At 36.0% G+C, this 14,739-nt stretch overlaps 2 protein-coding genes across 8 annotated transcripts; both read right to left on the bottom strand.

Moving 5' to 3' along the window:
• Window positions 1-50: 50 nt before the first annotated feature.
• LOC111286247 (Class II aminoacyl-tRNA and biotin synthetases superfamily protein) lies at window positions 51-5,751 on the bottom strand. 6 transcript variants are annotated; one of them, XM_022876127.2, is made up of 11 exons: window positions 5,108-5,751; window positions 4,776-4,886; window positions 4,547-4,660; window positions 3,016-3,306; window positions 2,821-2,931; window positions 2,587-2,640; window positions 2,187-2,266; window positions 1,933-2,048; window positions 1,213-1,327; window positions 792-948; window positions 51-352 (listed from the first exon to the last, which is right to left on the bottom strand). In XM_022876127.2, the coding sequence occupies exons 1-10, from the start codon at window positions 5,618-5,620 to the stop codon at window positions 822-824; spliced, it is 1,632 nt and encodes a 543-aa protein (XP_022731862.2). In that variant the 5' UTR covers window positions 5,621-5,751; the 3' UTR covers window positions 51-352; window positions 792-821. The 6 variants fall into 6 exon arrangements, 3 of the variants coding, with proteins under 3 accessions (XP_022731862.2, XP_022731861.2, XP_022731859.2); XM_022876126.2 differs by having other exon boundaries at window positions 51-355; XR_002689810.2 differs by having other exon boundaries at window positions 135-352; window positions 734-948.
• A 1,200-nt stretch (window positions 5,752-6,951) lies between these two features.
• On the bottom strand, window positions 6,952-13,599 carry LOC111286250 (Protein kinase superfamily protein). 2 transcript variants are annotated; one of them, XM_089762634.1, is made up of 4 exons: window positions 13,390-13,599; window positions 12,919-12,958; window positions 11,414-12,429; window positions 6,952-7,625 (listed from the first exon to the last, which is right to left on the bottom strand). In XM_089762634.1, the coding sequence occupies exons 3-4, from the start codon at window positions 12,331-12,333 to the stop codon at window positions 7,286-7,288; spliced, it is 1,260 nt and encodes a 419-aa protein (XP_089618760.1). In that variant the 5' UTR covers window positions 12,334-12,429; window positions 12,919-12,958; window positions 13,390-13,599; the 3' UTR covers window positions 6,952-7,285. The 2 variants fall into 2 exon arrangements, with proteins under 2 accessions (XP_089618760.1, XP_022731865.1); XM_022876130.2 differs by lacking the exon at window positions 12,919-12,958.
• Window positions 13,600-14,739: the final 1,140 nt, after the last annotated feature.

Genomic DNA, 14,739 nt, shown 5'->3' on the forward strand with positions numbered 1-14,739 from the left:
GATGTTATGAATACATAAATTGGTAAATAGAGAAAAAGCTAATTATATGATTCAGCAGAGAAAAGCTAATTATATTCTTCAGCAGTTAAATAAGTTTTGGACCAAGCAGGTATTGTCATGAACAACAAAGCAAAGGTTATAATCCATCGTCTTCATTGGGCAATGCTATAGATACACCTTGTAGTAATTAAACTAGAAAACTATGCGCTGCCACAGTACAAGCAGATGTTCTATCGTAGAGCAAATCATGGATGAATAACTATGAGGTCCTGGACATCACTGTTTTAAATCCCTGCATGCTAAATTTGTGTACGTGGATACCAGCTGACGGCAACGTTCACAGATTTGCTCACTGCTGCAAGATAGAACACCAGTTTAAAAGAGGATGAAATAGCATCCAAATCCAATATTCTCATTTTATTATTATTTCATTTATTATGATAATATTTTCAAACTGCAAAGTTCACATTTTTTGGTCGAAACAGGCTCATACGATAACTGACTTCGTCCATTTGCAAGGTTCCCTTTTTTTTTATCAAATTCAAGTATCTGGTTTTGGGATATGAATCAGGCTAGTTGACTTTAGCAATTGTGAACAATTGGTTAAAATAACTAAGTCATAATTGTGAAAGTAGAGTGCTGGAAAAAACTAGCCATTGCAGTTAGAAGCTTTATTGTTTTAACATGCCCAAACGCTAAACAATATTCAAAGATAAAGCACAAATAATGTTACTCTTGTTTCTCCACCCAAATAGCACTTGCAAACAAACTTGAAGAAAATCTCAATGGACCTTGGGCTGAACCGCTACTCTTGCACGTAATCACGGGGCAATTCTTTGGGGGTCACGGGGGAAAAGTGAAGTTTTACGAATGTTGCCCAGACCACAGAAAAGCATCACTACACGCTCCAGTCCCACTCCAAACCCACCATGTGGAGGCGCACCATATCTGTAAAAGATTAAAGAAACTGAGAGCATTAAGAACTCAAGCAATTCAATAAACACCAAGAAAAGCTTCAGCAGCAGATGCCATTTGCACAAAAGTATTGATAAACAAATATTCTGATAAGCATTCTGTTCTTCTCTACACTAACTTATCTGCACCCGAATTTAAGGTCTAAAATAATTCCCAACTGAAATTTACTAAGGTGACAATTCCAAAACATGCTAGAAGGAAAGTAAGGTAATAGAGAAAATAGTGCTTTTTAACTACCTGAAAGAATCAATATACGTTGATATTGTATTGACATCAATTCCACATGCCTGTGCACGTTCTGCCAAAAACTCAGGCACATGTACACGCTGTGCTCCTGAAATTATCTCCTCACCTAAAGGATAAGAAGCAGTTCCACAAGTGTGAAATCAATTGAATCACACAAATGAAAGGGGAGCTAAAAGCGATTTTCCTTTCATTAAGAAAGATACCATAAATAAGTTCCAAGAGTAATATATCTATAAAAAAAAAGGGGGAGATTTAAAAAAGAAAGAACATGAATGCCGTTATGTCATGTCAGGGGATACAAGCAAAGAAAAAGCATTAAATGCACATTCAATTAAAGAGATTTAAAAAGTGATTATTTCAATCCATTGAACCTCTTGTTTCTCCATTACAACCTCAATCTTTTTACTATTACCTTTGATTGATTTACAACTTCATCCATGCAGCACAACAACCACGACATCAATCCAGATTTACATGGAGGTTATTTCTAGTTTTATTTAACAAACTCACTCATTTATTGATAAAATCATTATTTTTGACACAGACATAAGAGTAATAATTTCACAGCATTATTGGCACACAAAAGCAGAAACCACATAAAGAGATTAAAAAAGTAAAACTTCAACTAAAACATACTTAAACAGAACAAATATAGCCATACTATGAAACTAAAAATAGATCAAGATCCATACAGAAAATCTTGCTGATTACCTCGGATAAAGACATCAAATGAATTACTATAAAGGGAATTATCATAGCAAGGCATGGTGTAGAATGGCCTTACAGCCAAAGGATAGCGATGCAGAATATAGAATTCAGTGCCATACCTACAACAAACAGTATTTTAGTTCATACTCATAATTATACAAAATGTAAAACTTAAAGATCGCATTCAGTGAATAGAAAAGAAGGAACGACAGGACAAAAATCTAAAGGACAAGAAATAAGTAAAAGTTAGATATTACTTCTCCAAAACTAGCTGGCCCAATTTTCTCTCAGATTCTGTATTTAGGTCCCCAAGAGGATCAACTTCCACACCAGCATCCTGAACAAACATATGAAATTTGAGTGAAGGTAAAATAGAACCCAAGAACAGCTTAAAACTGACAAAACCATTTCATAGAACAAAGTGGATCTATGAGAAATCTTTAGTGTCTGATCCAAGTATAACAACTTAAGCAAGCTACTTTCTCTAACTCTTTATATTCTTTCCTACGGCTGTTCTAATTTATTTTTATTATACATGCATGCTATGTTGCCTCAATTATTTATTTCACCTATTTCCTCTTTAACATGATTACAAATGAAAAGAGGAAAATATAGCAGTACATGACTTAAATTTATATAACAAAGGTTAAGGATTACCTTCAGCATCTGAACTCCTTCCTCGAATGTAAGTCGCAGGGTATTTGGCTTGTACTGCACATATATAAATGTTAACAGTAGAATATGGATTCAAAACAATCTGATTCCACATTGATATGTTTCTTTCTATTCCACTTATAGTTAACAGACTAATACAAGAATATTTATTCATTCCAAAAAATACAGAAACTTTATAGCAATATAAGCATAGTAGAACTGAAAATGGATAAAGACCTTCAAAGGTTCAAAGGGATACTGCCTCCCCACAGCTTCAAGTTCCTTCTGACACCTCTCATTCAAACTATCAAACATTGTAACAAATAATCTATCCACAATGTCCATCACCTACATATAGATGCCCAATTGGCCATTAAAATATAAACCATCACAAAGTTTCAGGTAGAAATGACTCAAACCAACTAATCTTACCTCTGAGTAGTGCTTCTTGATCTCCATTTCAACATCAAGACCTGTAAATTCACACAAATGCCTATGAGTGTAGGAATCCTCAGCTCTAAAAACCGGGCCAATCTCAAAAACCCGTCCAAAATCACCACAGATTGACATTTGCTTGTGAAGTTGAGGAGACTGTGCCAGACACGCAGGTTGCCCTTTGTAGTCAAGCTTAAAAACAGCAGAACCACCTTCACTAGAGCCTGCTATCAGTTTTGGGGTGTGGATTTCAACAAAATCCTCAGATAGCAAGAATTGCCTAAATATCTGCAGAATTTTTGGACTTGCTTGAGAAACCATTTAGCAGTTTAGAAATAAGATGGAAATGGGAAAGTAAGCAAATAGCTATAAGCTGTAGCAATTGGAGACCACATAAAAAATGGTGAATGAAAATAAACTCTCATAGAATGAAACCACTCTCATAGTTCAATTTCACGACCTGAGAGGTGCATTTCCAAGCATATCTATATCCACAAAGTTAGAAATTTTGTAGACCACCTAAAGGTCAAGGTAAAGAGCAGATACAATAAATGCGTAAATGAAACAGTTGTGCTTGCAAGCTATCTGAGCTCAGCTAGAAAATACTAGAACAAAATCACTGTTAATCCGAGCTCGAGCTCAAGTAGCTCTAGTTATTGAGCAAGCCAAGTTTGAGGAGCGTAATATCCAACTCAAGAGGTTCGCGAGACTAACTGGGCTTTTCTATTTTTTAATATATATTTTTAATATTTTATTAGTAATTTACAATTTTCCCTTTATATATATATATATATATATACACACCTAAAAAAAAAAAAACCCAAATTCCTAACCTTCAACGCATTTACTTCCACTCTTTTGCGATTCCAGCAGCACCAGGCCATTCATTCAATTCCATTTTACAAACCAATTTGGAGCTTCAACCTTTGCTTTTGGATTCATGCCCTGCCTCTCGGCCTTATAATTGAAATGCCAGCTCTACCAGTAAGTTTTTTTCTTTTCTTTTTTTATTCGGTTCTCAGTTTGAACTTTTTTTTTCTATTCGGTTAACAATTCATGCCGGCGAAAGGAAATAAGAGTCGATGCGAATAGTAATCGAGAAAATAACTAGAGTTTTAAAATTTTTACAAATATATTTAATTAATAAACTTTTTAAATATTTGAATAAAATCCAATTTTAGTCTTGAATTGATGCAATTTTACTTCTATGCATTTTAAATTAGTTCAATAACGATGAAACCTTATGTTAACACACAGCAAGATTAATCGAGCTCATTTTTTACTAGGTAAAAGAGCCTAAAAGAGTGAATTTGAGTTGCTTGTTTTCTATCTAGAGTCTAGCTCAAGCTAAAAAAAGCTCAAGTTGAGATTCAAGCCTCAAGTTTGGAGTTGAGCTCGAGTTTCTCACTGTTTCAACTCAACTTCGCTCGATTACACCCCTAAGACACAATAGCATGCAATAATTATTGTAGTCAGAGAGAGAGATGATGATGATGATGATGACATTAGCAAAGCCTCTAAGATTTACCATTCCAACTTGGCACTGGACGCGGAAAATCCCTTGATTAGCAGGGGTTCGAATATCAAGAACTCTGAAGTTCAAACGTGTATCCTGATTGACACGAGGAAGTTGAACTCCACCCTGTAGTAGATTAAATGATAAATAGACATGGATGAGAATATACATACATATATAATGAATACAAAAATTTAACAAAAAAAAGGCATGAAAGCAAGATAAGGGGTATATAACATACTTGCAAAGCAGTTTCAATTTCAACATCACTTCGAGCAGCATCCTCAATATTAATGGGTAAGTTGGGCATGGCTTTATTCACACAATACAGTTTTCTAACGAGAATGTCGATCTGGAACAATAAAAAAAAAAGAGGTTATTGATGAATACTCGATATTCATTTTTTTAATTTAATTATTTTCAAAAATAAAAGAAAGGCTTTATTAACACCAAAAAAGAAAATTCTAACATGAATTTCACCCGAAGAAATAAAAAAAGAGGTGATTGATGAATACTTGATATTCATTTTATATTTAAAATAAAAAAAAAGGCTTCATTAGAAGAAGGTACTACCTGCTGTGTGGCTCCCTTGATGGGATTCTCAGGAACAGATACCACACCGATTACATCAACGATGGATTCACGGTTGAGTCCAGCTACAAATTTCACCATCTGACGACTCACTCCCTCTGATTGCGTGGAAACCAAGCACTGGACAGTGAATCCCTTCTCTCTCACCACCAAGAATGTCATATTCTTCGACACCGGTCGTGTTGTATGGGCTCGCCCCCGTATCAGCACCTCCTTGCCCTTCAGCTCCTGGGTAAGGGCTCCAACTTGAGTCCAGTCCATAGAGGCAATGGCTCGGATCCAATTTCCAGCATCGGGTTGGGAGCAGGATTTGAGCTCGGGGAGAGGAACTTCGCCATAGTTGCAGGAATGGGGGTCCTCCTCCTCGACGGAGAGAGCAGAAGCCGATGAGGCCAAGGAAGCAGCTTCCTGGCGGCGGCGCATCTTCTCCAGCTTGGCAGCTTCTTTCTTGGCAGCTTTCTTGCTCAAGTTCTGCTCTTCCGATTCGGATGACATGGTGATGATGATGACGATGATGCTTAAGTTTCAATTTTATAATAACAACTTCAAAGGATAATAAAAATGAATACTGGTTCTGGCCTTCTGGGTGAAGCAATTCGCCAAAACCCTAGTTTTAAAAACTGCGTAATTTCTTACTCTACTATTGTTAAAGCGTAAATAAGACTGGCCTGGCCGGGCCTCAGATAAGACCCACTGGTTCCGTTTGTCTTCCTTTTCTTAATGGGCTTTTACTGAATCTTATTTGCATATCAGCCATGAGCCCAGCAGTGACTTGCCCAAGCTCGTTTCGCCTTTTTCGGCCAGGAGAAAAAATATATTTATATCAAGGATTAAGATTTAAGGTTCTAGAGTGTAGAAGAAATTGCCAGTTCATTATACTCTTAATTTTTAGTTCGGTATTAAGTGCTAATTTTTTAATGGGATTCAGGGTGAATATGGTAATTGAAATTTAATTGAATTGGATTTAGGGTTTAGAAGAAATTACCAGTTTCTTATCTCTTTTTTAATATAACAAAATAATGCCTTTAAAATAACATTTTAACTAATTGCATGTAAAAATCCACAGACCATATCCTTATTATTTTGCCTTTTTTTTTTTTTTCAAAGAAAAGGAATCATTAAATCAAATATGACTGTTTCTAGGGTATATGATGCAATTGCATGGAATGGAACTTGCCAACCAATTCTTCCTTCCATTTTCCCCCATCAAATGGAAGTCAACAGGCTCCGGCCCGAAAACAAATGGTAAGTCAACCTGCGACAGCAGCTGTGCATTGTTCGTAGTTGTGGCTGTCCGGTTACCGGCGTACTCGGGAGTTCAGATCCCAGTTTTCTACGAAGAATTGTACAACAACTTTTTAACACGTATGAGATAGAGCCCTGGTCGACAATCCAACTTTTGAACTTTAGCCTACTTCACTGCAAATTTAGGTTTCTCTTCTTATTGGGGAGCTGACTCACATGGATATAAAACAACCATTATTAAATAAATCACTCGATCACAATCAGTCACAACTACTCTTAAATTCCTTCTATGTCTAGCCGCAGAACCACAAACACACAGGGAATACACGCTATAAGTGAGAAGAGAATACCCATTTTCTACTTACAACCTCTGTAGCTGTAAAAACCACGCAAAATCATATAGAAATGCGTCAACAACTGCCCTGTGGCTTCGTAACAGACAAAAACCTACCCCACCAACATATCGTCACAAAAACAACCACCAAGCAGAAATAACTATTAATTGAAACACCATGCCAAAATCGGCACCAGTAAACATCAGGTGGAAAACCAAAAACAAGAGAGAAAACCAAAACAAGACGTTGATCCAATTGAGAACCTGCATTTAAACAATCAAAGGGTAACAGATATGGCAGGCCCACATATATAGCTACAGAGGGAAACCAAATCAATGATTCCCTTACTACTAAAATAGTACAACACCAGTAGTCCAAGTACAATTGACACCAAAATCCAGAAACCAGTAGTCTGAACAGTTACCTTCTCCTATCTGGAAAATAAGGGGAAAAGAAAAAAGTAAAATACTGATACATACACGAATTTATATTTAAATTCTTACTGCTGCTGTTTTTCCTTTGCATTTTCATTTATATCCTCTTTTCCTTTATCGTCTGTTCTTCACTCTTCTATTCTGGATCAGTCAATTGTCATAGGTTGAGTCATGCAACACCTGAAGCGGGCCTTCCGAACAGTTGTCAGTATCTCAGTTTCAGCATTCTCAAGCATCTTCACAATCTCAGTGAATGGAGGACGGACTTCTGGGTTCGTGTCCCAGCAACGGGTCATGATCTCACTCAGCACAGGGAGGCAATCATTTGGAATAACTGGCCTTACACCCTTGTTCACCACAGCAAATGCTGCCTGTACTGCAGTCATGTTCTGGAAAGGAAGCAAGCCAGTGATGAGCTCCCAAAGGACGATTCCAAAACTATACACGTCTACTTTTTGCGTGTAGGGCCTATGTTGTATCATCTCTCTGAAAGAGCAAAGACAAACACAGAATCACGACCAACAGCATTACTAATATAAATAAAGAACAAAAATGAATAAAATACTTTTGAGATAGACAATTTTAATACCAAGTCAACAGGTCAGCAATTGAAAACAATTTCATGTAAAAGAAAATTCAGCAAAAATAATGATAAACTAAATGCCAAAACAAATGCACCAATGAACACCATTATATTGTTATGATAGATATATAAGATGCAAATCAGTTTCCAGTACTCTCCATTTGAAACAGGAAAGCAATTCTAATAGACAAATCCAAGTAACATGGTAAGTAGAAAGTAACAAGATGAGGTGATGCAATGTTCTCAACTATCTTCTCTCGCAGTGGGGAATCACCATAGCAGTGCACATTAAGTCAAGAACACAAGAAAGAGGAATTAATAATACACAATTTCAATGCCTTAACTTGTTCTATTGCCTGTGGGTATTAAATATACACAACAGTACATCATGTCCGCTCCTCAAACCGCGAAAGCTAGTTAACTATTCAAGGATAATGACACAACATAAAATGTTTATTTATGGTAGAAATATCTTGACATGGCATTCTGCTTCATCAGATATTGTTGTTATATCAACTAATGGATACACCTCTTAACTTTACATCAAAGTTGAATTGTGAAACTGCAATTTATCCATTCAAAGTAGTATCCTTCAAACCAGTCAGAACGTAGCCCTCTACAAAGGCATTGACAAAATTTCCCACCCCAAACAATCAACAAGACCAAGGCAAATAGAGAGAAGTAATTCTTAGTATCGTCTTAACATTGAAGTAGAAGTCATTTGACAAATCCTAGAAATGTAGTGCACATCATTATACTCATAAGGGCCCAAAAAATTACGTCTAACAATTCTATGATCTTTTCTTATCTTTCACAGTTCATGTTTTGTGCTCCATCAATCAACTATAATGCAAACAAGATATTTCCAATTAGAAGTGTTGCATAACAGCTTGTTATAATTCTCAGTTGATCTTCCACCATGCTATACCTACCATTTCTATTCTCAAGCACTCTACAAATACACATTTAATAGGGAAGGGGAAAACAACATAATTTACTAAAAACTCGTGCTCAACAGTTTCCAATTTTACATAAGAGTGTGTTCAGAGGGATTGGATTTCGAGGAAGCATTTTAAATGCTCAAAAGTAAATTACATCATGTGGATAAAAGATCACAGAATTTTAGAGATCCAAATACCTGCTTCAAAATAAAACCTAGAAAGGTGTTATTTCGAAGTACTTTATTCCTTCAACCAAAAAACAAGATACTAAAACTGAGAAAAAGGACAGAGAAAGTCTCATATACTTCGTCTTTGTCTCCCAAAGTTAATTTTTGGTCAGATATCTCATTGTTTCATCACCATTGATGTCTTCTCCAAGTTCTAGCAACACCAACAAGACCTAATTTTATATTTTCACTTCCCTTTCCTCTTTCTCTCATCTCTCCTTCTGGTGAGTTTTCTCCCCTTCCTATGCTTCCAGATGCCATTTTGTTGCCAGTAAAGAACTAGGATGATAGCCACTTTTTGTTCTTCTTCTTCTACCCAAATATCTCTCTGGTTGTGCTTCCAGCACATTTTTGAAACAATCAGTATGCTTTAAACTATTGGGAGGATGGTTGGTGATGGTTGTGAAATTCTGAGAGAGAAATGGCAATGTCCTGTTTAAGTTGGATAACCCAGGGATTAATATTCCAATGTGTGGAATAGCTGACCAAACCGCACATTCTCAATAACAGCTTTTTGAATTGCCTCAGTTTAAAATGCTGTAGAAATTGTCAAATGCTCTAGCCAAATATAACCTAAGAGACCTTTTCAGTTCCAAGCTAGGACATTTCTTGATAAAACATACTTGCATCCAACCTCATTATTAAGTAAATTGATTTACTTATTTGTCTTCCTCCCTTGCTTCAACATAGCACAACAAAAATAGTAATCTCCCAACTTTAAACTAGATACAAAATCCAACTCTTAACGCATCTATTTGTCTACATCACTATTACTCTGTATATAATTATGTAAAAGTTGCAAACACTGTAAAGTCGATACGAGAGGAAAATGAAGACTTGGGCTTCAAAAAAAAGTGAAAGATCTTTTCGCCCTCATTAACAGGTTTGTTCCTGTGCATGTGAAGTAGATTCCAATGCTTGGCAATTAGCCTATTTAGAACAGTACCATTTAAATTTCGAGAGACAAGTCATTAGCACTGTCGGTTAGTCCAACCTCAGTGATGTGCAGTAAGATGTTGCAGATGATAACATATAAATTCCAAATAATGGCCAGGGGGCTTTTGCAACTCCTCTCTTGCTCTGCCACAGCCAATATAGTTTAGGTGCTGCTGCCAAAAACTAAACATTGAGCCATCTGGAAACCTTGGTCACTATTCTTAATTAAAAGTTATACAGTTTTATTAAATTAGAAACAAGTTAATGGGTATGTATGCCAGCAAACAGTGATGAGAAGAGTGAGGCATAAACCACATTAAAACCAAAGGATCACTTCATACGAGTGAATCCCAAGTAAATCATGAAGTCAAAGGCATCCAAGAGCAATCAAAACACATAACTGTAAATACACCAAACAAAAAGGACAAGTATAATGGGCAAAAGAATACAAGATTCTTATGAAAATTTTTCAATATTTAACATTCATAATGCACCCAAATATGAAATAGGAACCAGATCTCAAGATAGAAGACCAGTTTTCTCAGCCACCATAGCTGGAACAAAACAAGCACCCAAAAATATGAAGGACATGATGTACAGCAAATAGTGGCAGTGGATAAAAACAAGCTAGGCACAATCTCCGTCTTGATTGAAAACACAACATCAACTTAGCATATTACAATCCTATCACATTCAAATCTCAAATGTTTAAAATTTCATAAGAATACTAACCCTTCCAAACAAATTTAAGGACATAAATGAATGAATGCTTTATAAGTACTTTATTATCCAGTATCCACTTAATAGTTGTCACATCTTATTTATTTTACTTCAAGAAGAAGCCCAATTCACTTTAAGCTGCAAGATATCCAGAAGCCAAACATTCAAACCTATTTTAGAGAGAGAAAGGAAGAGACGCCTCAAAAACCCAACCTTCTTAGATGATACATGTACACTCCCCAGGAATCTGCTCAAACTTTCTTCTGGATAAGCAACAACTACATGAATGTTTTAAACAATTTGCAATTATTTAAACCTTACAATGTCCCAGCCAAAAATAGAAAACTTAAAAATTCTAAATCAAATCACATTCATGAAGGCAGTGCCTTCCCTCAAATTATCAAACAAAAGCATCAGCCATTTTAGAAGGAAGCTGCTAGCCAGCATAACAAAGTTAAAGTACTGCATAATCAAATTCAAAATTCAGATAAAAAAGTAAAAGAAATTTTATTTTAGTCAACGATTTCAAAAAGAATACTCAAAGAATATATAATTAAAAGCTCAAAAGATGAAAACAGAAAATGACAGAACCCTACACAGCAGGACTTACTCCCTAACATAATTCACAACAGGATAATAGCAAAGCTAATCTACAAATCGATACAGTTAATTAAACAAAGGAGTAAGGAACCTATGCAGAAAGAATGCACAACCTTGAGGGTTTTCTATAAAAATATCCAGAGAGTTCATGCCAACTAGCAAGAATCATCTAACAAAGATGAAAAGAGCCATCAAATAAAAAAAAAGGTGTAAATGCCACATTGTAATGTGGAAGAAACTGTAACATATAAGGGTCTACAGACTTACGGTGCCATCCAACGGTATGTCCCCGTCTCTGGTGTCATGCCCTCAGTTTGCACCTCAATACGTGCGACACCAAAATCTGCAATCTTTATCGATTTATCAGCAGCTATTAGAAGGTTATCTGACTTCAAATCCCTGTGAATGAACCCAAGCCCATGAACATAGGCCATCCCTCTTGCAACATCCAATGCCTGCTTAACTGCCAATTTCAAAGGCACAGCACGATTCATCCTTTTTGTTAGAAACTGTCGAACTGAACCACCCTTTGCATACTCTGTCACAATGCACCAAACCATTGGCTTACGACATGCCCCAATAAATCGCACAATGTTAGGATGCTTCAGCGTTGCAAGCATCATAACTTCCTGCTGAAACTGCTGCTCCATAACTTGTGCCTTCTCAGGGTTATTCTCTGGCCTCTCCAATATCTTAATTGCAACATCCTCACCATTATATGTACCTCTGTATAACTTCCCAAAAGCTCCTTGAGCAAAAGCTGTGCCCATATTAAGTTTGCTTAACTCAATAGTCCACTCATCATAATTTGGCAATCCCTCAGTTGGATACCTACTATCCATCAATGCTTGTGCTAATGCATCATCATTGAGTGCATGGCCAACCTTACCAGGACGAAACACACTCTGCCCCACAGAGACAGAGTAATTGTGGCGGTTCACAGGCTTTAGACCAGGATGGCTTAAAATGTGGGTTAGAGAATCATTAGAGCCCACACTACTGTTTTCAATTGACATGGACACAGACCCACCAGCAGTACTCGTCTGTAAACTGTCAATAGACATGTTTGTGCCCTCACCAAGTTTTTGGTAAAACCCTTGAGTAAAATCATAGTAATTGTTGTCATTGTTGTTGGTTCCTCCCATAAGTCCTGTAAATTTAGGCCCCTCAACCATTTTCCCAATCATGAATGGAAAACTAAATGATAAAAATCAGGTTAAGCAGATTTCCTCAGCCCAAACTCTTGAAACTCATTTGATGGCACAATATCTTCAGGATATGCCCTAAAACCAAAATAAATGAAAGCTTGTGAGTTACCACCTGACATTAAGTGCTAAAGATTATGAGCAAGCATTGCTTGTGTTTTAGGACATAACTTGTGCTTAATTTATTGGGTAAAGGAATTCAACAGATAGACAGAAACAAAAAATTGCAATATAAAAATGTCCGTAAGTGGATGCTTGGAGATGAAAAAGATAAGTAATTTTACAGGGAGAAGATATTTCTCCAGAAATCATCAGACATCCACGTCTTAAGTGATTTGAGAAAGGAGATAATAGCTAGCTTTAGTTTCCAGTTTTGAAATAATTGTTCATTCGTTGAAGTTCTAAAAGAATCGAATTAAGAAATAAGTCAAAACTTAATTTGGTTACGAAAAATGAAAATCCTTCGAGCTGCTAGCAAACCCTAGAAATGCAATTATTGGGATCCCGGATTGTTTAAGCTGAATCGGAGCCCGTAAGCCAAAATATCCGTTCAAGAAACAGTCAAACCTTCAAAGTACCACCGATAGCCGCGATTGAAATGAAAAAGCTGCAAAGCACGGTCTTTCAGACAAAAGTTTTATGCATACAAAATAAAAGCTACGACTTTCAACTTTCAAATAAAAAAAATTTTTTTGCCCTAAAACCCCTATGTCCTTGGAACAGAATGAAGCAGAACAAAAACGATTCAGCTACAGATTTTAGACCAACCAAACACAAATTGAAAATCAAAATTATTAATTTTTCATTTCCTTTTCAAGTTCCACATCCTTCCCAATCGAAATATTCCATTTTTATTAAAAAATAAATTATTAAAAGAATAATATATTCCATCATAAATCAACCAACTTCAGGCATAGATCAGATTATGAAAACACGCTGAAAATCAAAGGAAGCTCGGAAATTTGCAAAAAATCAGGAAAATTTTAGCAGGACAAGTGACCAACGGATTCAGCGATGGAAAATACATCAAATGCATACCTGAAATATTTTACTAAGAAAATAGTAGACGAAATTTGGATAACGACTGATCAGGATGCTTAATTTTATAGATTCATCAAATGCCTCCCGCAAGAAGAAAATAAAAAGACCCAAAGAAAAGAAAGAAAAACGAAGAAGACGAGCGAAAGGTTTAGCAATAAAAAAATTAAAAAAAGGTTGAAGAAGAAGAACAAGAGAGGAGCAGTCTTCGCTTCTCATTTACTTTCAAAGCCTCGTTTTTATTGTGACCAGACCCAGCACCACTCGCCTCTATTCTCTCTACTTTTCCACTCGCTTTATCTCATATACACGTGTCGATAGAGCTGTGCTTTGATTGCTTTTGTTAGGTCCTCCATCCCGTAATAACGCGCGTGTATTTTCTTCGGTTTTCATTTTTTTTATAAATTTTTTCTCGTTTATTTTTTTTCTCAATTATTTTTATCAACAGTGTTGGACTCGGACATATCCATCTTTTTTTAGGCTTCGCCTAATTCATATGTTTAATTTTAATAATTTTAGCATACTCCGTCTTTTTTTATACGGAGTACTATTTTTCTTTGATGAAAATGAAAAATTATTAGGAAATATTATAAAATTAAATAAATAAGAGAAGCAATAAAGATGTTCAGCACAACTTTAATTATCAGCTTAGAGTCCCCCGTTCGAATGAGTCTATGACATTGCAACTTACAATCACCGAGGTTTACCACTACATGACACTATTGAGACTTCTCCTCTGTGGTTGTTTCCGAATCAAGTTAAGTTGGAAGCTTTAGCATAAAGGATGGTAAGGCAGATCCATGCTTTAAAGTTTAATGTTTATGGACACCATGAAAGATTGAAAATAAAAAATTAAAAAAAAAAAATGATTATTCTTGTTGACGATTTTTTTTATATATATTATAAGTGAACACTTAAAAAAGATCTCTTAGATCCGTCAATTATTTTGTTCAAAGATTACTGTCTCTAGCCTCCTTTGCAGATAAAGAGCAGGGATAATGTTGTCTGCTGTGGATAGCCTTCCTGTTAAGGTGAGAAACTGGAGCTAGGAACAGCTTCCCAGCAGGATGGTTGGATACAAATATTGCAGCAGCTGTGCCTGTATCCACCTTCCTTAAAACCTGCATTTCATACCACCATCAATCCTCAAAAGAATAAAAATAAAACCTACACTATATATCCCCAAATTCCAAAGGCAGATCTGAAACATTACAATCAAGGGTTTATGCATCTCCCCAATGCATTGCTCACCCTTTCGGAAAGAACATAAGTTAGTATATGAATGTAGACAGTCAACAAATAACTAAGTTTCATTATCGACCTCCAAACTATACCTCAACAATTTGCTCA

This window comes from Durio zibethinus, chromosome 6 (genome assembly GCF_047325235.1).
Source record: "Durio zibethinus cultivar Kanyao isolate XHJ-2024 chromosome 6, ASM4732523v1, whole genome shotgun sequence".
NCBI lineage: Eukaryota > Viridiplantae > Streptophyta > Magnoliopsida > Malvales > Malvaceae > Durio > Durio zibethinus.

Excerpts from the sequence above, each read along its gene's own strand:
- LOC111286247 (XM_022876127.2), bottom strand. The coding sequence starts at position 5,620 with ATGTCATCCGAATCGGAAGAGCAGAACTTGAGCAAGAAAGCTGCCAAG. Across the intron at positions 4,887-5,107 it reads TCAAGGGAGCCACACAGCAG|ATCGACATTCTCGTTAGAAA; the intron begins GTAGTACCTTCT and ends TTATTGTTCCAG. Across the intron at positions 949-1,212 it reads ACGTATATTGATTCTTTCAG|ATATGGTGCGCCTCCACATG; the intron begins GTAGTTAAAAAG and ends AATCTTTTACAG.
- LOC111286250 (XM_022876130.2), bottom strand. The coding sequence starts at position 12,333 with ATGATTGGGAAAATGGTTGAGGGGCCTAAATTTACAGGACTTATGGGA. Across the intron at positions 7,626-11,413 it reads ACATACCGTTGGATGGCACC|AGAGATGATACAACATAGGC; the intron begins GTAAGTCTGTAG and ends TTGCTCTTTCAG.